Source organism: Babylonia areolata, chromosome 13, assembly GCF_041734735.1.
Source record: "Babylonia areolata isolate BAREFJ2019XMU chromosome 13, ASM4173473v1, whole genome shotgun sequence".
In the NCBI taxonomy this organism is placed as follows: domain Eukaryota; kingdom Metazoa; phylum Mollusca; class Gastropoda; order Neogastropoda; family Buccinidae; genus Babylonia; species Babylonia areolata.
The window spans coordinates 11,519,165-11,546,014 of NC_134888.1; the positions used below are offsets into that span (position 1 = coordinate 11,519,165).

Sequence of the window (26,850 nt, forward strand, 5' to 3'; positions counted from 1 at the left end):
TTACATCATGTTGTAAGGCATAGGTGACATAACGTAACATCATGTTGTAAGGTATAGGTGACAAAACTTTACGTGATATTGTAGGGTATAGGTGACATAACGTTACGTGATGTTGTAAGGTATAGGTGACAGAACGTTCATGATGTTGTAAGGTATAGGTGACAGGGTGTTGTATGGTATAGGTGACATAACGTTACGTGATGTTGTAAGTTCTAGGTGATATAACGTTAGATGATGTTGTAAGGTATAGGTGACATAACATTACGTGATGTTGTAAGGTACAGGTGACAGAACGTTACATGATGTTGTAAGGTACAGGTGACATCACGTTACATGATGTTGTAAGGTATAGGTGACAGACCGTTACATGATGTTCTAAGGAAAAGGGTACATAGCATTACAGGGTATTCCAAAGTATAGGTGACAGGACGTTACAGGGTATTGTAAGGTATAGGTGACATAACATTACGTGATGTAAGGTATAGGTGTCATGACATTACATGGTATTGTAAGGTATAGGTGACATAACGTTACGTGATATAAGGTATAGGTGAAATGACATTACAGGGTATTGTAAGGTATAGGTGACAAAACGTTACAGGTTGTGGTAAGGTAAAGGTGACAGAACGTTACATGATGTTGTAAGGTATAGGTGACAGGACGTTATAGGGTGTTGTACGGTATAGGTGACATAACGTTACGTGCTGTTGTAAGGTATTGGTGACATAACGTTACATGATGTTGTAAGGTAAAGGTGACATAACGTTACGTGTTGGTGTAAGGTATATGTGACAGAACGTTACAGGATGTTGTAAGGTGTAGGTGACAGAACGTTACATGGTATTGTAAGGCATAGGTGACAGAACGTTACATAATTGTCACATGTCAGTGTATGTCGGCAGGTTGGGAAAAGGTCGGATGGAAGATCCGATAACTGAGTTTTACATAGGGGTGTCAGGTAGGTTCTGATCTATAATTGTAGTGTGGAACCATGTTTGTTGTGTGTTTCCGTCTTCCCTGCTGGGAGAGTTCATTGTGATGGGACTTGCGGGAGGGGCTTCCGGTTTTGAACTTCGAGAGAGAGCGACACTTCTCTTCCTTGGATCGCGAGAGTCCAAAGCTTGTGTTGCTAGTCAGAGTCATCGTTTTCTTTTCTATTGTCGGATTTAGTGTTGTAAAAGTTGGTTTCATGTTGATTTGTTGCTGGAGATTCTTGTGGGTTTTGTGCTGTACTGGAGTGATTTTGCTGTCGTGCTAAGTGCCTTGTTATCGAACAGGACTTTTGTTTTTTCTAGTTCGGGAGTTCGTCATTTATGTTTATAGTACAAGCCATCCAGGGATTGCCTGAAGATCTTGGGTTAAGCTGAGTGCTAAACTCGTATTATTGTTGACTGGTCTAGAGTGGACCAAGTCAGGGGACTGCAGAATCAATGTAGTCGAAATTCCTTCTTCTGGAGTGTTAGATCCAGGTTGTAGTCGACTGTTAGTTTCCCAGTACAAGTTCTGGTTGCTGGAGTGTGGGTCGACAGGTTACTGGTTTTGGAGCCAGTTTAGTTGCTGACGTTGGAAGTCGTGACTTCTGCTGAGTCCAGTAGTGGATCTGTAGATAATCTCACCAGATAGCCTGGTAAGGATATTTTTATTGTTGTGAGAATGTATGGTGGGTGCATGTGAAAGATTAGGGGTGTAACGGAGATAATACATTTGATAGTATGTTTATTATAGTAAAGATATTTGTTATATTAGTAAAAGAAATGATGATAAATCGGTGTAGTGTGGCCCAGTTGTCTGCCTGGGAAAAACATTGTTTAACCGTGGTTTGAGTTCAGGTAGTAGGTTGTTGATATCCCACTTTTTGTTGACTGAGCCGACGTTGGTTCAGTCCATATGGGGGGTAAATTAAAAATATAGGTGGCTACATGGGGGAAGCACCTGTGGGTGCAGATCTGTGTGACTGTTCGGCCGTGGATCTGATGCGGTCTGATCTGATGACCTGGCGTGACTGTGGCTGGAGGGCGGACTGTGTTAACGCTACTTACGGACAACCAGGGACGACGTGGGAGGCTGTTTCGCTGACTGGAGAGGACCGGACCTGCATGTGTACTTCACCTCGACAACCGTGCGCCGCATCGTGAAGATGAGTCCTGTGATTTTACCCCCCGGACATTAACTTAACTAGTCGGCAATGATGAGTGCGGCCGTGAGTCGCTAGACTTTTATTTGTTTTATGAATGTTGGAAAAAGGGGAGAGTTAAAATTAAAGAAATGATTTAATAAATGTTCTAAAGATTAAAATTTGGTGTGGTCACCCTTTTTGAAAGGTGTTTGTATAAATGTTGTCTTTTTCATTTAGTACTGGATAAGTAAAATTAATACAGGTTAAGTAAACCACCCCTAAAATTGTTAGGACAATTTTGCATAAGCTCTTTTGTGTAAACCAATACCCCTAGACTATTATTGTATTAAGAGAGTTTGTGACAATGATGTTGCCAGGTATAGGTGACAGGACGTTACAGGGTGTTGTAAGGTATAGGTGACATAACGTTACATGATGTTGTAAGGAATAGGTGACAGAACGTTACAGGATGTTGTAAGGTATAGGTGACATAACGTTACATGATGTTGTAAGGAAAAGGGGACAGAACGTTACATGATGTTCTAAGGTATCGGTGACAGGACGTTACAGGGTGTTGAAAGGTATAGGTGACAGAACGTTACGGGGTGTTGTAAGGTATAGGTGACAGAACGTTACAGGGTGTTGTAAGGTATAGGTGACCGAACGTTACATGAAGCTGTAACGTTCTGACACCTATACCTTACAACATCATGTAATGTCCTGTCACATATACCTTACAACACCCTGTAACGTCCTGACGCCTATACCTTACAACACCCTGTAACGTTCTTTAACTAATATCTTAGAACATCACGTAACGGTCTGTCACCTATACCTTACAACATCACGTAACGTTCTGTCATCTATACATTACAACATCATGTAACGATCTGTCACCTATACTTTACAATACCATGTAACGTTATGTCACCTATACCTTACAACACCCTGTAACGTCCAGTCACCTATACCTTACAACATCATGTAAAGTTATGTCACCTATACCTTCCAACATCACGTAACGTTATGTCACCTATACCTTACAACATCATGTAACGTTATGTCACCTATGCCTTACAACAACATGTAACGTTCTGTCACCTATACCATATATCATCATGTAACGTTATGTCACCTATACATTACAATGCCATGTAACGTTCTGTCACCTATACCTTACAACACCCCGTAACGTTCTGTCACCTATACCGTACAACACCCCGTAACGTTCTGTCACCTATACCTTACAACACCCTGTAACGTTCTGACATCTATTCCTTACAATATGTAACGATCGGTCACCTATACCTCACAACACCGTGTAACGTCCTGTCACCTATACCTTACAACACCCTGTAACGTTCTGTCACTTATACCTTACAACATCACGTAACGTTCTGTCACCTATACCTTACAACATCATGTAACGTTCTGTCACCTATACCTTACAATACCATGTAACGTTCTGTCACCTATACCTTACAACACCCTGTCACGTTCTGTCACATATACCTTACAACATCATGTAACGTTCTGTCACCTATACCTTAAAACAACGTGTACCGTCCTGTCACCTATACCTTACAACACCCTGTCACGTTCTGTCACATATACCTTACAACATCATGTAACGTTCTGTCACCTATACCTTAAAACAACCTGTACCGTCCTGTCACCTATACCTTACAACACCCTGCAACGTTCTGCCACCTATACCTTAGAACACCCTGTAACGTTCTGTCACCTACACCTTAGAACACCCTGTAACGTCATGTCACCTATACATTACAACACCACGTAACGTTATGTCACATTTACCTTACAACACCCTGTAACGTCCTGTCACCTATACCTTACAACACCTTGTAACGTTCTGTCACCTACATCATACAATACCATCTAACGTTCTGTCACCTATCCGTTACAACACCCTGTAACGTTCTATCACCTATACCTTACAACTTCAGGTAACGTTCTGCCACCTATACTTTACAACACCCTGTAACGTTCTGTCACCTATACCTTACAACATCACGTAACGTTCTGACACCTATACCTTACAATATCACGTAAAGTTCTTCCACCTATACCTTATAACAACCTGTAACGTTCTGTAACCTATACCTTACAAAATCATGTAATGTCATGTCACCTATACCTTACATCACGTAACGTTATGTCACCTATACCTTACAACATCAGGTAACGTTCCTTCACCTATATCTTAGAACATCATGTAACGTTCTATCACCTATACCTTACAATACTATGTAACGTTCTGTCACCTATACCTTAAAACACCCTGTAACGTTCTTTCACCTATACCTTACAACACCTTGTAACGTAATGTCACCTATACCTTAGAACATCTCGTAACGTTATGACACCTATACTTTACAACGCCCTGTAACGTCCTGTCACCTATACATTACAACATCATGTAACGTTCTGTCACCTATACCTTACAACATCACATGGTGGTGGTGTGTCCATCGAGATCGATGATGACCATCGTTGTCATCCAGATGGGGGATTGGGGATGGGGGGAGGGTGGTGGTGGGGTGGGGGGAAGGATGCTCATGAATCTATCTGTGAGTGCGCAGATGGCTGAATAGTCCAATCTGCGCACGAAATGTTCGCTGACAGTTGGGGCAGACAAAGACAGGCATATCATTGTCAGGGAGCTTGTTTGCCCGTGACTTTCTGGCCTGCCTCTTCTGAACAGCTGCAGCAGTCCTGTTGGCCTCGCACAACCTGGCGCCTTTGTGCACAGCAGCGCGCCATTTGTCACGGTCCACTGCAGATTCCTCCCAGGAGTCAGGGTTGATATCAAACGCTTTCAGAGAGACTTTCAGAGTATCTCTGAAGCGCTTCCTCTGACCTCCGTGTGATCTCTTCCCTTGTTGCAGCTCGCCTTTTGGGCAGCCGATGGTCAGGCATGCGCGCCACGTGTCCAGCCCAGCGAAGCTGGGACTGCATCAGGATGGTGAAGATGCTGGGAAGGGTGTCTTTTGTGAGCACCTCTGTGTCTGGGGTCTTGTCTTGCCACTTGATGTTCAGTAGCTTCCTTAGGCATGTTGTGTGGAAGTGGTTCAACTTCTTGGCATGTCGTTGGTACACTGTCCAAGTTTCGCAGGCGTACTGTAGTGTGGGGAGAACTACTGCTCTGTAGACCTTTAGCTTGGTCTCAAGACTAATGCCTCTTCTGTTCCAGACATTTGCATTGAGTCTACCAAAAGTTGCGCTTGCTCTTGCAATCCTGACGTTCACTTCATCGTCGATGGTCGCATTTCGTGACAGTGTGCTGCCAAGGTATGTGAACCGCTCCACCGCACTGAGTCTCTGACCGTTGACTGTGATGTTGGGCTCAACGTAGGGTTTCCCTGGGGCTGGCTGATGGAGAACTTCAGTTTTCCTCGTGCTGATGGTAAGGCCGAAGTTCCTGCTGGCAGTGGCAAACTTGTCGACGCTGAGTTGCATGTCAGCTTCAGATCCAGCGTTGAGGGCACAATCATCAGCAAACAAAAAGTCTCTGATGATGTCTGTCATGACCTTCGTTTTTGCTTGAAGCCTTCTGAGGTTAAACAGCTTGCCATCTGTTCGGTACTTTAGGCTGATTCCAACATCGCCATCTCTGAAGGCATCAGTAAGCATTGCAGAGAACATGAGGCTGAACAGCGTTGGAGCCAGGACGCAGCCTTGCTTGACACCATTTGTGACAGCAAAAGGAGCAGATGTTTCACCATTGTCCTGGACTCGAGCCTGCATGCCTTCATGGAATTGGCTGACCAAGGAAATAAATTTCCGAGGGCATCCGTACTTGGCCATGATCTTCCACAGTCCCTCTCTGCTCACGGTGTCGAAGGCCTTAGTGAGGTCGACATAGGTGGAGAACAGATCAGCATTTTGCTCCTGACATTTCTCTTGCAGCTGCCTTGCAGCAAACACCATGTCAGTGGTTCCGCGCTCTTTCCGGAATCCACATTGGCTCTCAGGCAAATGACCTTGGTCAAGGTGTGCTGTGAGGCGGTTAAGTAGGATCCTTACCAGGATCCTACTTAACAACATCACATAACGTTATGTCATCTACACCTTACAACACCCTGTAACGTTCTGTCCCCTTTTCCTTACAACATCATGTAACGTTATGTCACCTATACCTTACAACATCATGTAACGTTAGGTCACCTTTACCTTAGAAAACCCTGTAACGTTCTGTCACCTATACCTTACAACAGCCTATAATTTTCTGTCACCTATACCTTACAACTTCACGTAACGTTCTGTCACCTATACTTTAAAACACCCTGTAACGTTCTGTCACCTATACCTTACAACATCTTGTAACGTTCTGTCACCTATACCTTACAACATCACGTAACGTTCTGACACCTATACCTTACAATATCACGTAAAGTTCTTCCACCTATACCTTATAACAACCTGTAACGTTCTGTAACCTATACCTTACAAAATCATGTAATGTCATGTCACCTATACCTTACATCACGTAACGTTATGTCACCTATACCTTACAACATCAGGTAACGTTCCTTCACCTATATCTTAGAACATCATGTAACGTTCTATCACCTATACCTTACAATACTATGTAACGTTCTGTCACCTATACCTTAAAACACCCTGTAACGTTCTTTCACCTATACCTTACAACACCTTGTAACGTAATGTCACCTATACCTTAGAACATCTCGTAACGTTATGACACCTATACTTTACAACGCCCTGTAACGTCCTGTCACCTATACATTACAACATCATGTAACGTTCTGTTACCTATACCTTACAACATCACATAACGTTATGTCATCTATACCTTACAACACCCTGTAACGTTCTGTCCCCTTTTCCTTACAACATCATGTAACGTTATGTCACCTATACCTTACAACATCATGTAACGTTAGGTCACCTTTACCTTAGAAAACCCTGTAACGTTCTGTCACCTATACCTTACAACAGCCTGTAATTTTCTGTCACCTATACCTTACAACTTCACGTAACGTTCTGTCACCTATACTTTAAAACACCCTGTAATGTCCTGTCACCTATACCTTACAACATCCTGTAACGTTCTGTCACCTATACCTTACAACTTCACGTAACGTTCTCACACCTATACCTTACATCATCACGTAACGTTCTGTCACCTATACCTTACAACAACCTGTAACGTTCTGCAACCAATACTTTACAACATCATGTAATGTCATGTCACCTATACCTTACATCACGTAACGTTATATCACATATACCTTACAACACCCTGTAACGGCCTGTCACCTATAACTTACAAAACCCTGTAACGTTCTGTCACCAATACCTTACAACATCATGTAATGTTCTGTCACCTATACCTTACAACACCCTGTAACGTCCTGTCACCTATACCTTACAATACCACGTAACGTTCTGTCACCTATACCTTACAACACCCTGTAACGTCCTGTCACCGATACCTTACAACATCATGTAACGTTCTGTCAACTATACCTTACAACATCATGTAACGTTCTGTCACCTATACCTTACAATACCACGTAACGTTCTGTTACCTATACCTTACAACACCCTGTAACGTTCTGTCACCTTTACCTTACAACATCACATAACGTTATGTCACCTATACTTTACAACATGATGTAACGTTATGTCATCAATGCCATACAAGATCATGTAACGTTCTATCATATATAACTTACAAAACCCTGTAACGTTCTGTCACTTATTCCTTACAACATCACGTAACGTTCTGTCACCTATACATTACAACAACAGGTAACGTTCTGTCACCTATACCTTAGAACATCATGTAACGTTCTATCACCTATACCTTACAATACTTTGTAACGTTCTGTGACCTATACCTTAAAACACCCTGTAACGTTCTGTCACGTATACCTTACAACACCCTGTAACGTAATGTCACCTATACCTTAGAACATCACGTAACGTTATGACACCTATACCTTAGAACACCCTGTAACGTCCTGTCACCTATACCTTACAACATCATGTAACGTTCTGTCACCTATACCTTACAACATCACATAACGTGATGTCACCTATACCTTACAACATCACGTAACGTTCTGTTCCCTTTTCCTTACAACATCGTGTAACGTTATGTCACCTATACCTTACAACATCATGTAACGTTCTGTCACCTATACCTTACAACACCCTGTAACGTTCTGTCACCTATACCTTACAACACCCTGCATCGTTCTGTCACCTTTACCTTACAATACCATGTAACGTTCCGTCACCTATACCTTCCAACACCATGTAACGTAATATCACCTATACCTTACAACATCACGTAACGTTATGTCACCTATACCTTACAACATCATGGAACATTATGTCACCTATACCTTACAACATCACGTAACGTTCTGACAACTATACCTTACAACACCCTGTCACCTATACCTTACAACATCTTGAACGTTCTCTCACCTATACCTTTCAACATCACGTAACGTTATGTCACCTATACCTTACAACATCACGTAACGTTCTGTCCCCTTTTCCTTACAACATCACGTAACGTTCTATCACCTGTACCTTACAACATCATGTAACGTTATACCACCTATACCTTACAACATCATGAACGTTCCGTCACCTATACCTTACAACATCACGTAACGTTCTGTCACGTATACCTTAAAACACCCTGTTACGTTCTGTCACTTATACCTTACAACAGCAAGTAACGTTCTGTCACCTATACCTTACAACATCATGTAACGTCATGTCACGTACATACCTGAAAACATCATGTAACGTCATGTCACCTATACCTTACAATACCATGTAACGTTCTGTCACCTGTACCTTACAACACCCCGTAACGTTCTCTCACCTATACCTTACAACATCATGTAACGTTCTGTCACCTATACCTTACAACATCACGTAACGTTCTGTTACCTATACCTTACAACACCCTGTAATGTCATTTCACCTATACCTTACATCACGTAACGTTATGTCACCTATACCTTACAACACCCTGTAACGTCCTATCACCTATACCTTTCAACACCCTCTAACGTTCTGTCCCCTTTTCCATACAACTTCATGTAACGTTATACCACCTATACCTTACAACATCACGTAACGTTCTGTCACCTATACCTTACAACACCCTGTCACCTATACCTTATAACATCATGTAATGTCCTGTCACGTACACCTTACAACACCCTGTAACGTTCTTTCACTTACACCTTACAACATCACGTAACGTTCTGTCACCTATACCTTACAACATCGCGTAACGTTCTGTCATCTATATCTTACAACATAATGTAACGTTCTGTCAGTTATACTTTACAATATCATGTAACGTTCTGTCACCTATAACTTACAACACCCTGTAACGTCCTGTCACCTATACATTACAACAACCTATAACGTTCTGTCACTTATACCTTACAACATCACGTAACGTCTGGTCACCTATACCTTACAATACCCTGTCACCCATACCTTACAACATCATGAACGTTCTGTCACCTATACCTTACAACATCACGTAACGTTCTGTCCCCTATACCTTACAATATCATGTAACGTTCTGTCACCTATACCTTACAACATCATGTAACGTTATGTCACCTATGCCTTACAACATCATGTAACGTTCTGTCACCTATACCTTACAACATCACGTAACGTTCTGACACCTATACCTTACAACATCCTGTAACGTTCTCTCACTTATACCTTACAACATTAAGTAACGTTCTGTCACCTATACCTTACAACATCATGTAACGTTTTGTCACCTATACCACAAAACATGAAGTAACATGATATCACTTATACCTTACAAAATCACGTAACGTTATGTCACCTATACCTTACAACATCTTGTAACGTTCTGTCACCTATACCTTACAACATCATGTAACGTTCTGTCACCTATACCTTATAACACCCTGTAATGTCATGTCACCTATACCTTACATCAAGTAACGTCGGATCACCTATACCTTACAACACCCTGTAACGTCCTGTCACCTATACCTTGTAACACCCTGTAACGTTCAGTACCCTGTTCCTTACAACATCATGTAACGTTCTGCCACCTATACCTTACAACATCACGTAACGTTCTGTCACCTGTACCTTACAATATCACATAATGTTATGTCACCTATAACTTACAACATCATGTAACGTTCTGTCACCTATACCTTACAACACCCTGTTACGTTCTGTCACTTATACCTTACAACAGCAAGTAACGTTCTGTCACCTATACCTTACAACATCATGTAACGTACTGTCACGTATATACCTGAAAACATCATGTAACGTCATGTCACCTATACCTTACAATACCATGTAACGTTCTGTCACCTGTACCTTACAACACCCCGTAACGTTCTGTCACCTGTACCTTACAACACCCCGTAAGGTTCTGTCACCTATACCTTACAACACCCTCTAACGTTCTGACACCTATACCTTATAACATCATGTAATGTCCTGTCACGTATACCTTACAACACCCTGTAACGTTCTTTCACTTATACCTTACAACATCACGTAACGTTCTGTCACCTATACCTTACAACATCACGTAACGTTCTGTCACCTATACCTTACAACACCGTGTAACGTCCTGTCACCTATACCTTACAACACCCTGTAACGTTCAGTACCCTGTTCCTTACAACATCATGTAACGTTCTGCCAACTATACCTTACAACATCACGTAACGTTCTGTCACCTGTACCTTACAATATCAAATAATGTTATGTCACCTATAACTTACAACATCATGTAACGTTATGTCACCTATAACTTACAACATCACGTAATGTTCTGTCACCTATACATTACAACACCCTGTCACCTATACCTTACAACATCATGAACGTTCTATCACCTATACCTTACAACATTACGTAACGTCATGGCACCTATACCTTACAACATCTCGTACCATTCTGTCACCCATACCTTACAACATCATGTAAAGTTATACCACCTATACCTTACAACATCATGAACGTTCCGTCACCTATACCTTACAACATCACGTAACGTTCTGTCACCTATACCTTACAACACCCTGTTACGTTCTGTCACTTATACCTTACAACAGCAAGTAACGTTCTGTCACCTATACCTTACAACATCATGTAACGTACTGTCACGTATATACCTGAAAACATCATGTAACGTCATGTTACCTATACCTTACAATACCATGTAACGTTCTGTCACCTGTACCTTACAACACCCTCTAACGTTCTGACACCTATACCTTACAACATCATGTAACGTACTGTCACGTATATACCTGAAAACATCATGTAACGTCATGTTACCTATACCTTACAATACCATGTAACGTTCTGTCACCTGTACCTTACAACACCCCGTAACGTTCTGTCACCTATACCTTACAACACCCTCTAACGTTCTGACACCTATACCTTATAACATCATGTAATGTCCTGTCACGTATTCCTTACAACACCCTGTAACGTTCTTTCGCTTATACCTTACAACATCACGTAACGTTCTGTCACCTATACCTTACAACATCACGTAACGTTCTGTCACCTATACCTTACAACATCGTGTAACCTCCTGTCACCTATACCTTACAACACCCTGTAACGTTCAGTACCCTGTTCCTTACAACATCATGTAACGTTCTGCCACCTATACCTTACAACATCACGTAACGTTCTGTCACCTGTACCTTACAATATCACATAATGTTATGTCACCTATAACTTACAACATCATGTAACGTTATGTCACCTATAACTTACAACATCACGTAATGTTCTGTCAACTATGCATTACAACACCCTGTCACCTACACCTTACAACATCATGAACGTTCTATCACCTATACCTTACAACATTACGTAACGTCATGACACCTATACCTTACAACATCACGTACCATTCTGTCACCCATACCTTACAACATCCTGTAAAGTTATACCACATATACCTTACAACATCATGAACGTTCCGTCACCTATACCTTACAACATCACGTAACGTTCTGTCACCTATACCTTACAACACCCTGTTACGTTCTGTCACTTATACCTTACAACAGCAAGTAACGTTCTGTCACCTATACCTTAAAACATCATGTAACGTACTGTCACGTATATACCTGAAAACATCATGTAACGTCATGTCACCTATACCTTACAATACCATGAAACGTTCCGTCACCTGTACCTGACAACACCCTGTAACGTTCTGTCACGTATACCTTATAACATCATGTAATGTCCTGTCACGTATACCTTACAACAACCTGTAACGTTCTTTCACTTATACCTTACAACATCACGTAACGTTGTGTCACCTATACCTTACAACATCACGTAACGTTCTGTCATCTATATCTTACAACATAATGTAACGTTCTGTCACTTATACTTTACAATACCATGTAACGTCCTGTCACCTATACATTACAACACCCTATAACGTTCTGTCACTTATACCTTACAAGATCACGTAACGTTCTGTCAACTATACCTCACAACACTCAGTAACGTTCTGTCACGTATACCTTAGAACACCATGTACCGTCATGTCACCTATACCTTACAACATCACGTAACGTTATGTCACCTATACCTTACAACACCCTGTAACGTCCTGTCACCAATACCTTACAACATCATGTAACGTTCTGTCACCTATACCTTACAACATCACGTAACGTTATATCACCTATACCTTATAACATCAAGTAACGTTATGTCACCTATACCTTACAACGCCCTGTAACGTTCTGTCCCCTTTTCCTTACATCATGTAACGTTATGTCACCTATACCTCACAACATCTTGTAACGTTCTGTAGCCTATACCTTACAACATCACGTAACGTTATGTCACCTATACCTTACAACATCACGTAACGTTATGTCACCTATACCTTAGAACACCCTGTATCGTCCTCTCACCTATACCTTAAAACAGCATGTAACGTTCTGTCACTTATACCTTACAACAGCATGTAACGTTCTGTCACCCATACATTACAACATCACGTAACGTTATGTCACCTATACCTTACAACACCTTGTAACGTCCTGTCACCTATACCTTACAACATCACGTAACGTTATGTCACCTATACATTACAACATCACGTAACGTTATGTCACCTATACCTTACAACACCCTGGAACGTTCTGTCACCTATACCTTACAACATCACTTAACGTTATGTCACCTACACCTTACAACACCCTGTAACGTGCTCTCACCTATACCTTACAACAGTATGTAACGTTCTGTTACCTATACCTTACAACATCATGTAACGTTCTGTCACCTATACCTTACAATACCATGTAACGTTCTGTCACCTAAACCTTACAACACCCTGTAACGTTCTGTCAACTATACCTTACAACAGCACGTAACGTGATGTCACCTTTACCTTACAGTATCATATAACGTTATGTCACCTGTACCTTACAACATCACGTAACGTTCTGTCACCTATACCTTACAACATCACGTAACGTTTTGTCCCCTATACCTTACAACATCATGTAACGTTCTGTCACCTATACCTCACAACATCATATAACGCTTTGTCACCTGTACCTTACAGCATCACGTAACGTTCTGTCCCCTCTACCTTACAACACTCTGTAACGTTCTGTCATCTAAAACTTACAACACCCTGCAACGTTATGCCACCAAGACCTTACAACATCACGTAACGTTATGTCACCTATACCTTACAACACCTTGTAACGTCCTGTCACCTATACCTTACAACATCACGTAACGTTCTGTCACCAATAACTTACAACACCCTGTAACGTTCTGTCACCTATACCTTACAACACCCTGTAACGTTATGACACCAATACCTTACAACATCACGAAACGTTCTGTCACCTATATCTTACAACACCCTATAACGTCCTGTAACATATACCTTAGAACATCACGTAGCGTTATGTCACCTATACATTACAACATCACGTAACGTTATGTCACCTATACCTTACAACACCCTGTATCGTCCTCTCACCTATACCTTAAAACAGCATGTAACGTTCTGTCACCTATACCTTACAACAGCATGTAACGTTATGTCAGTTATATCTTACAACATCACGTAACGTTATGTCACCTATACCTTACAATATCTTGAAACATTCTGTCACCTATACATTACAACATCACATAACGTTATGTCACCAATACCTTACAACATCACGTAACGTTATGTCACCTATACCTTACAACACCCTGGAACGTTCTGTCACCTATACCTTACAACATGACTTAACGTTATGACACCTATACCTTACAACACCCTGTAACGTCCTCTCACCTATACCTTACAACAGCATGTAACGATCTGTCACCTATACCTTACAACAGCATGTAACGTTCTGCCACCTATACCTTACAACATCATGTAACGTTCTGTCACCTATACCTAACAATACCATGTAACGTTCTGTCACCTATACCTTACAACACCTGTAACGTTCTGTCAGCTATACCTTACAACGTTCTGTCACCTATACCTTACAACACCCTGTAACGTTCTGTCAGCTATACCTTACAACGTTCTGTCACCTATACCTTACAACACCCTGTAACGTTCTGTCACCTATACCTTACAACATCACGTAACGTTATGTCACCTTTACCTTACAATATCATGTAACGTTCTGTCACCTATACCTTACAACATCATGTAACGTTCTGTCACCTATACCTTACAACATCACGTAACGTTCTGTCACCTATACCTTACCACATCACGTAACGTTCTGTCACCTACGCCTTACAACATCACGTAAGGTTCTGTCCCCTATACCTTACAACATCACGTAACGTTCTGTCACCTATACCTTACAACATCATGTAACGTTATGTCACCTGTCCCTTACAACATCCCGTAACGTTATGTCACCTATACGTTACAACACCCTGTAACGTTCTGTCCCCTTTTCCTTACAACATCACGCAACGTTATGTCACCTATACCTCACAACATCATGAAACGTTCTGTCACCTGTACCTTACAACATCACATAATGCTATGTCACCTATAACTTACAACATCATGTAACGTTCTCTCACCTATACCTTACAACATCATGTAACGTTATGATACCTATACCTTGTAACATTACGTAACGTTCTGACCCCTATACCTTACAACACCCTGTAACGTTCTCTCACTTATACCTTACAACATTAAGTAACGTTCTGTCACCTATACCTTACAACATCATGTAACGTTTTATCACCTATACCAGAAAACATGAAGTAACGTTATATCACTAATACCTTTCAAAATCACTAAACGTTATGTGACCTATACCTTACGACATCTTGTAACGTTCTGTCACCTATACCTTACAACATCACGTAACGTTGTCACCTATACCTTACAACATCATGTAACGTTCTGTCACCTACACCTGAAAACATGAAGTAACGTTATATCACTTATACCTTACAAAATCAAGTAACGTTATGTCACCAATACCTTACAAAATCACGTAACGTTCTGTCACCTATACCTTACAACACCCTGTAACGTCCTGTCACTTATACCTTACAACATCATGTAACGTTCTGTCACCTATACCTTATAACACCCTGTAATGTCATGTCACCTATACCTTACATCACGTAACGTCCTATCACCTATACCTTACAACACCCTGTAACGTCCTGTCACCTATACCTTACAACACCCTGTAACGTTCTGTACCCTTTTCCATACAACATCATCTAACGTTCTCCAACCTATACCTTACAACATCACGTAACGTTATGTCTCCTACATCTTACAACATCATGTAACGTTCTTTCACCCGTACCTTACAACATCACCTAACGTTATGTCACCTATACCTTCCAACATCACGTAACGTTATGTCACCTATACCTTACAACATCATGTAACGTACTGTCACCTAAACCTTACAACACCCTGTAAGGTTCTGTTACTTATACCTTACAACAACAAGTAAAGTTATGTTACCTATACCTTACAACATCATATAACGTTTTGTCACCTATACCTGAAAACATAAAGTAACGTTATATCACTTATACCTTACAAAATCAAGTAACGTTATGTCACCCATACCTTACAACATCTTGTAACGTTCTGTCACCTATACCTTACAACATCACGTAACGTTCTGACAACTATACCTTACAACACCCTGTAACGTCCTGTCACCGATACCTTAGAACATCACGTAACGTGATCTCACCTTTACCTTACATTATCATATAACGTTATGTCACCTATACCTTACAACATCACGTAACGTTCTGTCACCTATACCATACAACATCACGTAACGTTTTGTCCCCTATACCGTACAACATCATGTAACGTTCTGTCACCTATACCTTACAACGTCATGTAACGTTTTGTCACCTGTACCTTACAGCATCACGTAACGTTCTGTCACCTATACCTTACAACACTCTGTAACGTTCTGTCATCTATAACTTACAACACCCTGCAACGTTATGTCACCAAGACCTTACAACATCACGTAACGTTCTGTCACCAATAACTTATAACACCCTGTAACGTTCTGTCACCTCTACCTTACAACACCCTGTAACGTCATGTCACCAATACCTTACAACATCACGTAACGTTCTGTCACCTATACCTTACAACACCCTGTAACGTCCTGTCACATATACCTTACAACATCACGTAACGTTATGTCACCTATACCTTACAACATCACGTTACTTTATGTCACCTATACCTTACAACACCCTGTATAGTCCTCTCACCTATACCTTAAAACAGCATGTAACGTTCTGTCACCTATACCTTACAACAGCATGTAACGTTCTGTCACCTATACCTGACAACATCACGTAACGTTATGTCACCAATACCTTACAACACCTTGTAAAGTTCTGTCACCTATACCTTACAACATCACGTAACGTTATGTCACCTATACATTACAAAATCACGTAACGTTATGTCACCTATACTTTACAACACCCTGGAACGTTCTGTCACCTATACCTTACAACATCACTTAACGTTATGTCACCTATACCTTACAACACCCTGTAACGTCCTCTCACCTATACCTTACAACAGCATGTAACGTTCTCTACCCTTTTCCTTACAACATCACGGAACGTTATGTCACCTATACCTTACAACACCCTGGAACGTTCTGTCACCTATACCTTACAACATCACGTAACGTGATGTCACCTTTACCTTAAAGTATCATATAACGTTATGTCACCTATACCTTACAACACCCTGGAACGTTCTGTCACCTATACCTTTCAACATCACTTAACGTTATGTCACCTATACCTTACAACATCACTGAACGTTATGTCACCTATACCTTATAACACCTTGTAACGTTCTGTCACCTATACCTTACAACACCGTGCAACGTTATGTCACCAAGACCTTACAACATAACGTAACGTTATGTCACCTGTACCTTACAATATCACGTAACGTTCTGTCACCTATACCTTACAACACTCTGTAACGTTCTGTCATCTATACCTTACAACACCCTGCAACGTTATGGCACCAGGACCTTACAACATCACGTAACGTTATGTCACCTATACCTTACAACACCTTGTCACGTCCTGTCACCTATACCTTACAACATCACGTAACGTTCTGTCACCAATAACTTATAACACCCTGTAACGTTTTGTTACCTATACTGTACAACACCCTGTAACGTTATGTCACCAATACTTTACAACATCACGTAACGTTCTGTCCCCTATACCTTATAACACCCTGTAACGTCCTGTCACATATACCTTACAACATCACGTAACGTTATGTCACCTATCCCTTACAATATCACGTAATGTTATGTCATCAATACCTTACAACACCCTGTATCGTTCTCTCACCTATACCTTAAAACATCACGTAACGTTATGTCACCTATACCTTACAACACCTTGTAACGTCCTGTCACCTATACCTGAAAACATGAAGTAACGTTATGTCAGTTATACCTTACAACATCAAGTAACGTCATGTCACCTATACCTTACAACATCTTGTAACGTTCTGTCACCTGTACCTTACAACATCACGTAACCTTATGTCACCTATACCTTACAACACCCTGGAACGTTCTGTCACCTATACCTTACAACATTACTCAACGTTATGTCACCTATACCTTACAACACCCTGTAACGTCCTCTCACCTATACCTTATAACAGCATGTAACTTTCTGTCACCTATACCTCACAACATCATGTAGCGTTCTGTCACCTATACCTAACAATACCATGTAACGTTCTGTCACCTATACCTTACAACACCCTGTAACGTTCTGTCACCTATACCTTACAATATCACGTAACGTTATGTCACCTTTACCTTACAATATCATGTAACGTTATGTCACCTATACCTTACAACATCACGTAACGTTCTATCACCTATAGCTTACAACATCACGTAACGTTATGTCACCTATACCTTAGAACACCGTGTAACTTTCTGTCACCTACACCTTACAACACCCTCTAACGTCCTGTCACCTATACCTTACAACACCCTGTAACGTTATGTCACCAATACCTTACAACACCCTGTAATGTCATGTCACCTATACCTTACATCACGTAACGTTATGTCACCTATACCTTACAACACCCTGTAACGTCCTGTTACCTATACCTTACAACACCCTGTAACGTTCTGTATCCTTTTCCTTCCAACATCTGTAACGTCCTGTCACCTATACCTTACAACATCATGTAACGTTATGTCACCTATACTTTACAACATCACGTAACGTTCTGTCACCTGTACCTTAAAACATCATGTAACGTTCTGTCACCTGTACCTTACAACATCACGTAATGTTATGTCACCTATACCTTGCAACAGCACGTAACGTTATGTCACCTATACCTTACAACACCCTGTCACCTATACCTTACAACATCATGAACTTTCTGTCACCTGTACCTTACAACATCACGTAACGTTATGTCACCTATACCGTAAAATATCACGTAACGTTATGTCGCTTATGCCTTACAACATCATGTAACGTTATGTCACCTATGCCTTACAACATCATATAACGTTCTGTCACCTATACCTTACAACATCACGTAACATTCTGACACCTATACCTGAAAACGTGAAGTAACGTTATGTCACCTGTACCTTACAATACCATGTAACGTTCTGTCACCTATACCTTACAACACCCCGTAACGTTCTGTCACCTATACCTTACAACACCCTGTAACGTTCTGACACCTATACCTTACAACATCATGTAATGTCCTGTCACCTATACATTACAACACCCTGTAACGTCCTGTCACCTATACCTTACAACACCCAGTAACGTTCCTTCACTTATACCTTACAACATCACGTAACGTTCTGTCACCTATACCTTACAACATCACGTAACGTTCTGTCACCTATACCTTACAATACCATGTAACGTTCTGTCACCTATACTTTAAAACACAATGTAACGTTCTGTCACCTATACCTTACAACATGATGTAATGTTCTGTCACCTATACCTTACAGCACCCTGTAACTTTCTCTCACGTATACATTACAACACCATGTAACCTCATGTCACCTGTACCTTACAACATCACGTAACGTTATGTCACCTATACCTTACAACACCCTGTAACGCCCTGTCACCAATACCACCCTGTAACGTCCTGTCGCCTATACCTTATAGCACTCTGTAACGTTCTGTACCCTTTTCCTTGCAACATCATGTAACGTTCTGTCACCAAAACCTTACAACATCACGTAACGTTTTCTCACCTGTACCTTAAAACATCATGTAACGTTCTGTCACCTATACCTTACAACAGCACGTAACGTTATGTCACCTATACCTTACAACACCCTGTCACCTATACCTTACAACATCATGAACTTTCTGTCACCTGTACCTTACAACATCACGTAACGTTATGTCACCTATACCTTAAAATATCACGTAACGTTATGTCACCTATGCCTTACAACATCATGTAACGTTATGTCACGTATGCCTTACAACATCATGTAACGTTCTGTCACCTATACCTTACAACATCACGTAACGTTCTGACACCTATACCTGAAAACATGAAGTAACGTTATGTCACCTGTACCTTACAATACCATGTAACGTTTTGTCACCATACCTTACAACACCCCGTAACGTTCTGTCACCTATACCTAACAACACCCTGTAACCTTCTGACACCTATACCTTACAACATCATGTAATGTCCTGTTACCTATACCTTACAATACCCTGTAACGTCCTGTCACCTAAACTTAGAACACCCAGTAACGTTCTTTCACTTATACCTTACAACATCACGTAACGTTCTGTCACCTATACCTTACAACATAACGTAACGTTCTGTCACCTATACTTTACAATACCATGTAAAGTTCTGTCACCTATACTTTAAAACAGCATGTAACGTTCTGTCACGTATACCTTACAACATGATGTAATGTTCTGTTACCTATACCTTACAACACCCTGTAACCTTCTCTCACGTATACATTACAACACCCTGTAACCTTATGTCACCTGCACCTTACAACATCACGTAACGTTATGTCACCTATACCTTACAACACCCTGTAACGTCCTGTCACCAATACCTTACAACATCACGTAACGTTCTGTCACCGACACCTTAGAACACCCTATAACGTTCTCTCACTTATACCTTAGAACACCCTGTAACGTTCTGTGCCCTCTTCCTTACAACATCATGTAACGTTATGTCACCTATACCTTACAACATCTTGTAACGTTCTGTCACCTATGCCTTACAACATCACATAACGTTATGTCACCTATACCTTACAACATCAAGTAACGTTATGTCACCAATACCTTACAACACCCTGTAACTTTCTGTCACCTATACCTTACAACATCAAGTAACGTTCTGTCACCTATACCTTACAACACCCTGTAACGTCCTGTCACCTAAACCTTACAACACCCTGTAACGTTCTGTACCCTTTTCCTTACAACATCATGTAACGTTCTGTCACCTATACCTTACAACTTCATGTAACGTTCTGTCACCTATACCTTACAACATCACTTAACGTTATGTCACCTATACCTTACAACATCATGTAACGTTCTGTCACCTATACCTTACAACATCACGTAACGTTCTGTCACCTACACCTTACAACATCACGTAACGTTCTGTCACCTATACCTTACAACATCATGTAACGTTCTGTCACCTATACCTTACAACATCACTTAACGTTATGTCACCTATACCTTACAACATCATGTAACGTTCTGTCACCTATACCTTACAACATCAAGTAACGTTGTGTCACCTACACCTTACAACATCACGTAAAGTTCTGTCACCTATACCTTACAACATCATGTAACGTTCTGTCACCTATACCTTTCAACATCACGTAACGTTATGTCACCTATACCTTACAACACCCTGTAACGTTCTGTCACCTTTACCTTACAACATCGTGTAACGTTCTGTCACCTATACCTTTCAACATCACGTAACGTTATGTCACCTATACCTTACAACACCCTGTAACGTTCTGTCACGTATACCTTACAAGACCCTGTACACTTCATGTGACTTTGTGCTTGTCATGTCACACCATTTCAACACCTTTCGTTTGACGTTCGTAATGTTGTGCAATGTCTGTACTGTTATTTGATGTGGTGTAGTTTTAAAGCGCATTGTGGTATGATGTCTGTGTGTGATATCTAGATCTGGATCTGGATAAATACGTTGCTGAAGCCGAGATTGACTATAACTGCAAGGAAAGGGGGAGGGGGCGGGGGTGGACAGGAGCAGGACTATCGGTGTTGGCTCTGGCGTCTGCCTGAAGCTAGTTGATTTGATGTCGTCGTCAGGCAGATTGTTCCACTCCACTGTTGTTTTATTTTTATGAAAAAGGGGTTCCTGTATTGGCGGCACTACTAAACATCTGCCGTTGTTAACTGCTGATCGCTCGACGATGTTTTGCGTGATGCAGTCACTGTAACGTCTAGCTGTACACGACGCTTGGTTTGTTTGTGTGGTTTCAAATAACTATCTGGTGGCAGTGCTGCCACTGAACCCTCAACCACTCGACTGAAGGTCAGCCTGAGGTCTCGACGTCTGTCAATCTTGCAGGCTCTGGTGCTGAAGGCCTGCAGCATTGTCATACTGCCCCTCTCACTGGAGCGGTAGTCCCCTGCTATCAAGCGGGCAGCACTATGTTGAACACGTTCTAATTTGTCAATGTCGCATTGATGGTAGGATAGGTAATTGGTTCGTGTAGCGCCGCACTTCGAAGCGTTCTCATTACGCACATTTCACGATTTAACGTCTGCTTCAACCTCGTTCTGATATCTCAATGAATATCTATTTCCAAGAACGGTCAGACATCACCTATTTCTTGCTATTTCTGCGCTCTTCATTCTCTTCCCGCACCACTGGCGATCAAATTCACAAACGTGCTCTCAAAATCCTAAATTCAAGGGAAGCAAGTTGTAGGACTTAAACTTTGACACAGTTTAGAATAGCTGATTTGATTGGATTTTTGAATGAATTGTGCATTACCAGTATTGGGTGAATTTAGAAAGCAATTGGAAACAGATCCGAACGTGAGTTTTGACAGGAATATCCAAAATAGTGTCGTTGGCAATTATAGCTTACCATGGGATATTTTGACGTGAGTCTATTTGCGAACGATGCTACACATTTACTGAACGCTCTCAAAAGGGTGTATGTGGGGTGTGTGTGCGTTTAAATATGTGTTTAAATGTGTGTGTGTGTGCGCGCGCGCGTGCGTGCGTGCGTGCGAGCGAGCGGGCGGGCTGTGTGTTTGTGCGCGCGCGTGTGTTTGTTTTGTGCTTGTGTGATCAAATCCAACAATGCAACAATCTGGTGCGATGTTCTAATATGTTGTGCCTGACGAGTTCAAGACCTCCTTCTGTTTTAATTATCCACATGTACCCAAACCCATCGTCCGCAATTAGACTTGTCCGTTCGGATGTACCTTCAGGCACCCTGCTGTTTCAACCGATGAAAAATGTTGAAAAGAAGGGGTAGACGAAGTTTTCCTTAATAGGAGAAAGCCTTCAAAAGCAGAAGAGCTACATTTAACGATCGTACAATCTATTATCTGTACAATAAACACGGTGAGCGGGTCACTTCGACAGGATCGTTCGCAGTTAGGCCCAGCTACTCTGTGGGTCCCATACAATCGCCTCGTATTTCATGATCGATCTGACGAGGGCGATACATACTGTTCTTTTGCAGTGCGTTTGACAGTGGCGCAGATTCCGTCGCAGGAACTTAAGGTGGTGGTGTTGGCTTTCTTGGTGGTGTATGCGACGTGTTCGTGTCATATCTAAGTATGGATTTTTGTCCACTTCCTGCAGGATTTCGTTGTTGAAACTATAAATAACGTCGTTTTCTTCTTCATGCTGACGACGTGACACTTCTTTGTGTTAGTATGATATCTATGTGGTGTGTTGTCTGTGAAGTAAGCGATCTCTGTAATGTGGTGTGATGTCCGTATGCAGTGTGGTGTCTGTGAATTGTGTGATGTGGTGTGACGTCTGTTTGTGGTGTGGTGTCTGAATTGTGTGATGTGTGTGATGTGGTGTGACGTCTGTTTGTGGTGTGGTGTCTGAATTGTGTGATGTGTGTGATGTGGTATGACGTCTGTTTGTGGTGTGGTGTCTGAATTGTGTGATGTGTGTGATGTGGTGTGACGTCTGTTTGTGGTGTGGTGTCTGTGAATTGTGTGATGTGTGTGATGTGGTATGACGTCTGTTTGTGGTGTGGTGTCTGAATTGTGTGATGTGTGTGATGTGGTGTGACGTCTGTTTGTGGTGTGGTGTCTGTGAATTGTGTGATGTTTGTGATGTGGTGTGACGTCTGTTTGTGGTGTGGTGTCTGTGAATTGTGTGATGTTTGTGATGTGGTGTGACGTCTGTTTGTGGTGTGGTGTCTGTGAAGTCTGCACTGTGATGTGACGTTTGTGTGTTATATTTCTAGATGCCGTGATATCTATGATGTGGTGTGATCTGATGTGGTTTGATGTCTGTGTGATGTGATGTAATTCCAGTGCGCAGTGTGTAGTGTTATGTCTGTGGCATGGTGTTATGTGATGTGATGTGCTTGGAACGTGGCGATGTGTGCTGAATAACGTTGTAAATAAAACATCTGATAATCATTTCTTCGGCTAATAAGTACATTTACTGTTCACACACATATAAACACACAGACACACATATATACATATGCATGAAATATATAATAATAATAATAATAATAATAATAATAATAATAATAGTAATAATAATAATAAAATCGACAAAGTACATTTACTGTTCACACACATATAAACACACAGACACACATATATACATACGCATGAAATATATAATAATAATAATAATAATAATAATAATAAAATCAACAAAGACTGACTGCTGTTTGCTCGGTGTGTGAGCCTGTAGTTCTCTGCTTGTGTGAGGCAGTCAAAATAGAAGCCCCTGTCCGGTAAGCTGTGCACTGCAACAACATGGCAGGTTTTCATACACATTAATCAATAACCACTTAGCCAGCCACCCACTCACTCAACATGACAGGTTTTCATACACATTAATCAATAACCACTTAGCCACCCACTCACTCAACATGACAGGTTTTCATACACATTAATCAATAACCACTTAGCCACCCACTCACTCAACATGACAGGTTTTCATACACATTAATCAATAACCACTTAGCCACTCACTCACTCAACATGACAGGTTTTCATACACATTAATCAATAACCACTTAGCCAGCCACCCACTCACTCAACATGACAGGTTTTCATACACATTAATCAATAACCACTTAGCCACCCACTCACTCAACATGACAGGTTTTCATACACATTAATCAATAACCACTTAGCCACCCACTCACTCAACATGACAGGTTTTCATACACATTAATCAATAACCACTTAGCCACCCACTCACTCAACATGACAGGTTTTCATACACATTAATCAATAACCACTTAGCCAGCCACCCACTCACTCACATCCATCGCACGCAAACATCCATCAACTAATTTTGACTGACAAATGGAATGAAAGTAGATTTGCCTTTTTTCTTTCTTTTCCTTGTTTCATGCTTGTTGATTGATTGCACTTTCATCTTTGTATTGACTGTCAGTCTGTGTTTCTAAACAGTTAAACCATTGATTATTGATTTCGTCTGATGGAAACACAAAGCACTGAATGATTTCATATCAGTCAGTGGGTCATGGGTTCGAATTCCTGAAGCAGCAAAGTTGTTATCACCCGGGTGAATAAACGTGAATGAATATCAAGACCTGCTAATTATATAATCCCCTATGTGTGCACGCGCACGCAAGCCCAACATTTGACCTGTCAGGCAGTGTGGCTTCGTCAGTCTTGGTTATCAGCTACACTGGGAGAAGGCAAACTGACTGTAAACCCATGCCATGGAGCTCCGTGTTAAGTTGTCTGATCAGACAGATGGCGTTCTGGCTTGTGGTAAGAATGAGTGCAGTGGTCTCTGCGGGAGACCAGTTTATTTCTGCAGTTTTAACAGAGGCAACATTTTGACATGAGGCTACCTGGTCATCGATTGATCACAATTCTCTATCTCATTAACGATGAGATGTTTATAAACAAAATTAATACTATTCGATAATTCATTTATTAATAAGCTACGCAGTGGAAGATGTTGTGTATATGGAGAAAAAAATAGGACAGCCCTAGGAAAGATAATGTTGCTAAAATTCGGACTGTTATATCAGCTCTAATTTTCCTGAAGACTAAGTGTACGAAGATGAAGAAAAATCCATAAATATCTTCAATAAACTAAAGGGATAAGATAAAAGTATACCTGAAAACGAACTATAAAAAACTGCCTTTGGGATGAAGAGTAAAACAGAACAGAAAAGAAAAACTTAAAAGTGGAACAGATCAGACGAAGAGAATCGGATGTGGAGTGATGGCCTAGAGGTAACGCGTCCGCCTAGGAAGCGAGAGAATCTGAACGCGCTGGTTCAAATCGCAGCTCAGCCGCCGATATTTTCTCCCCCTCCACTAGATCTTGAGTGGTGATATGGACGCTAGTCATTCGGATGAGACGATAAACCGAGGTCCCGTGTGCAGCATGCACTTAGTACACGTAAAAGAACCTACGGCAACAAAAGGGTTGTTCCTGGCAAAATTCTGTTGAAAAAATCAACTTCAATAGGAAAAACAAATAAAACTGCACGCAGGAAAAAATACCAAAAAAATGGGTGGCGCTGTAGTGTAGCGACGCGCTCTCCCTGGGGAGAGCAGCCCGAATTTCACACAGAGAAATCTGTTGTGATTTAAAAAAAAAAAAAAAAAAAAAAAAGGATCAAAGACGTTTCGTCATCTTCAAGAGAGAGACGGTTTCATATAGGAAGGACATTAGAAAACGCTTCTGTTGTTTGGGGCTGGGGAGGGGAGGGGGAGAGCAAAGAAAGAACCTGACGCAAAAAGACCACTATTTTCACTAACGATGGTGGAACTGACAGACACGAAAATTCATTGAAAATGTTCTCTCCAAGAGAGAAGCACGACTGTCAAACTGAGTTAAAGTCA

General features: G+C 41.1%; 1 protein-coding gene across 5 annotated transcripts in view; it reads right to left on the minus strand.

The window, feature by feature from the left end:
- Positions 1–26,850, minus strand: part of LOC143289055 (unconventional myosin-VIIa-like) — a 226,551-nt gene that overhangs the window by 24,272 nt on the left and 175,429 nt on the right. For all 5 annotated transcript variants that reach the window (XM_076597869.1, XM_076597871.1, XM_076597870.1 and 2 more), the window contains one exon: positions 24,675–24,758. In XM_076597869.1, coding sequence (XP_076453984.1) covers positions 24,675–24,758 — 84 coding nt within the window. The remainder of the gene's footprint in view (positions 1–24,674; positions 24,759–26,850) is intronic.